General features: G+C 41.7%; 1 protein-coding gene across 1 annotated transcript in view; it reads left to right on the top strand.

The window, feature by feature from the left end:
- The window catches only part of Mertk (MER proto-oncogene, tyrosine kinase), a 101,286-nt gene that overhangs the window by 79,675 nt on the left and 18,574 nt on the right, over nucleotides 1-3,037 (top strand). The window contains exon 14 of the mRNA XM_031371851.1: nucleotides 1,857-1,949. Within this exon, the coding sequence (XP_031227711.1) occupies nucleotides 1,857-1,949 (93 nt within the window). The remainder of the gene's footprint in view (nucleotides 1-1,856; nucleotides 1,950-3,037) is intronic.

Consider the following 3,037-nt stretch of genomic DNA (forward strand, 5'->3'; position numbering starts at 1 on the left):
AAAAAAAAAAAAAAAAAAAACCCTGATGATGAGACAAAATAAATATATGTTTACTAAGGAAAAGAAAGACTCCTGAGAGCCCATTGGCCTGGGGTTGGTCCTTGGAGAGGAGTTTACAGACAGACCTCCATCCCCACCTCCTGTTGGATTCCCTGGTACTCGGTAGCTAAGGGCAACAGAGAGGATGATGGTGACAGATATGCTGTAAATGTGAAGCTTTTAATACTTTTTCTAAGTTTTCTGTGCTGGAATGAAATAAATATATAGCAAACCATTAGAATACTACAGACCTGGCTAGGTACCCTCAAAGGCAATTTTAGTCACTAGCTATACCCTGTTCAAGAAGTCTCTTATGACAGGCCTGTCCTTGTGTTTTGTCTGTTTTTAATTATGGTGAGATATACATAAAATGGAATTTGCCTTCTTAAACATTTGATATTTAATCAGTGGCATTTAGCACTCTCATGTTGTCAAGCAGTCATAAACTTCCCATCTCTTCTAACTGAAACTCTCCATTCCCCACCCCCACCCCTACCCAGGAAGAAGCCCTCTCATTTTCTGTCCAGCTTTGTCACTCTAGGCACTGCCTAAAAGTGGAATCAAACAGGATTTATTCTCTTGGGACTTGCTTGTTTCAGACAGCACAATATTGAATTTTATTTAAAATTTCAATTTCATTTACTTATTTATTTGTGTGCGTGTGTGTGTGTGTGTGTGTGTGTGTGTGTGTGTGTGTGTGCGCGCGCGCGCGCGCACAGCACATGTATAGAGATCAGAGAACAGTTTGTGGGCATCTGCTGTCTTTTTCCACCCTGTGGGTTCTCCAGGGATCAAATTCAGGTCATCAAACTTTTGGGGCAAGTGCCTTTATCCACTAAGCTGTCTGGATGGGCCAATAGTGAATTCAAAATAGTTCTTTTAAATTGGTCCATTTTAAGATTTTGCTATGAAAGTACACCCAGTTCAGTTGGAAATCACTTTGGATTTGGGGAGAATATTTTTTCCTTATTAAAAGTAAATTATTGGGCTGGTGAGATGGCTCAGTGGGTAAGAGCACCGACTGCTCTTCCAAAGGTCATGAGTTCAAATCCCTGCAACCACATGGTGGCTCACAACCACCCATAATGAAATCTGACGCCTTTCTGGTGGTCTGAAGACAGCTACAGTGTACTCATTTATAATAATAAATAAATCTTTTTTTAAAAAAAAAGTAAATTATCATTTTAAAGACCAGTTTTAGGTTGACAGAACAACCAAGCAGAAAATCCAGTCACCGTAAGTTCCCTATCCCCTCACCCACAACTTCTCTTTCATGCTATAAGCAACCATCTTTGATTAGTCTATTGTCCAGTGGATGGGCTCACACTCACATATCATCAACAGAAGCTCTTTACTTTCACTCGTGTCTGCTGTTGGTCTTGTATAGTTCTATGGTGTTTAACAAATGCACGAATGATGTATGTCCCCCATATGGTATCATACAGAACAGTTGCTCAGCCCTAAAAATCTCTTGGGTTTCACCACTGGCTTCTTTCCTCCAACCCCCCTCTATAGTTCAGGAGTTTCTATTTTTATTTGAAAGGAGGATTTGCTTGTTTGTTTGCTTGCTTGCTTCTAGAGACAAAGTCTTGCTCTATAGTCCGGGCTGGCCTCTTGAGTTCTCCTTCCTCAACTTCCCCCATGGTGAATGCACTGTGAAGCCCGGTGTGGTTTTTACTTTTACTAGACAAAAGTGATGTTCCTGGCCCCCATCCCTGAACTGACTCTCTTGGTCATGCCTTGCACTGCCGTTGCTGCCCCCTTCCTTTTTAATGGCATACGATGATCACACCTTGAATTTTCATCTGCTCCTCTAGTGGACAACTTTTCTCAACGGGAGATTGAGGAGTTTCTCAGCGAAGCAGCATGCATGAAAGACTTCAACCACCCAAACGTCATCCGACTTCTAGGTACCTCAGGGAGATGCCAGGCCGAGGCTGGGAGGGGCTTTGCTGACCCACTGTGTGCCAAAGGGGAAAAAGTTCAAGTGTAGAGAGGTTCATACCAAAATTACAACACTGGGTTTATCCTCCTTTCAGAGGCCGGGAGTAAAACTGGGTTTGTGTTTCCTGGGTGCTGATGGAGTCAGCCTTCTGAGTGTGCTAGCTCAAAGACATGAGAGCCACTCATGTGATTGCCTTTGTTGAGTGGAGGTTGTCTGTGAATTGAAAACCAGTAAAATCAAGCTATAAACAAAGACATCTCTCTAAAGAGTCTTTGAGAAATAATTTACAAACCAACTTGTGAGTCATGGCACATTGACTATTTCATAGATATGACTGAATATAATTTGGCTTTATATAAATATCTCTGTGGGAAAAAAAATCCTACAGACCTGAGTATCAGTGCATGATGTGTAAGGGACATTACTCTGAGATAAACGATCTGGAAATAGCGACCTTTTTCTTTCCTGGCCTTTGCCTTAGTCCATAATAAAATTTTGAACAACCTCCCAAGGTTCTATATGGCTGATGCTGCAAAGAGGTCTGGAAGCTAAGGTTTGGGTAAAATCTCATGTCAAAGAAATAGCTATTGTTTGTAGTTAGTGGCGTTAGCAGACCAGGAGAGACATTTGACTTTGCTTGACAGGTTACACTTTGCAAGCCTAGCACCGGGTCACGGGCTCCTTCTAGAATTCCATACTAACACACTGCAACTTCAATTCTCAAAAGTTTAGAAAGAGAGGTTTTGCTGACAGGTCCTCAAAAATGCTTAATAACTTTAAACATCTGGTTGCAGTAGGCTTTTTTATAGGAATGTTTAGCTAATTTATCCTCAGGTTTTCTGAGGTCTCCACCCCTGAGTCATTCAATCTAACAAAAACAGAGCACAGAATCCTTGACTTCTAGCTGTCTGTTCTTGTGACAGGTTGATTTATGAGAGTTCTCTTGCAAAGAAGGGAAGAAAGAAAAAAAGAAAGAAAGGAAGGAGGGGAGGGAGGGAGGGAGGAAGAGAGAGAAAGGTAGAGAAAAGAAAGGGACATAAAGAGAGAGGGGGG

This window comes from Mastomys coucha, unplaced genomic scaffold (assembly GCF_008632895.1).
Source record: "Mastomys coucha isolate ucsf_1 unplaced genomic scaffold, UCSF_Mcou_1 pScaffold15, whole genome shotgun sequence".
NCBI classification, from domain to species: Eukaryota; Metazoa; Chordata; class Mammalia; order Rodentia; family Muridae; genus Mastomys; species Mastomys coucha.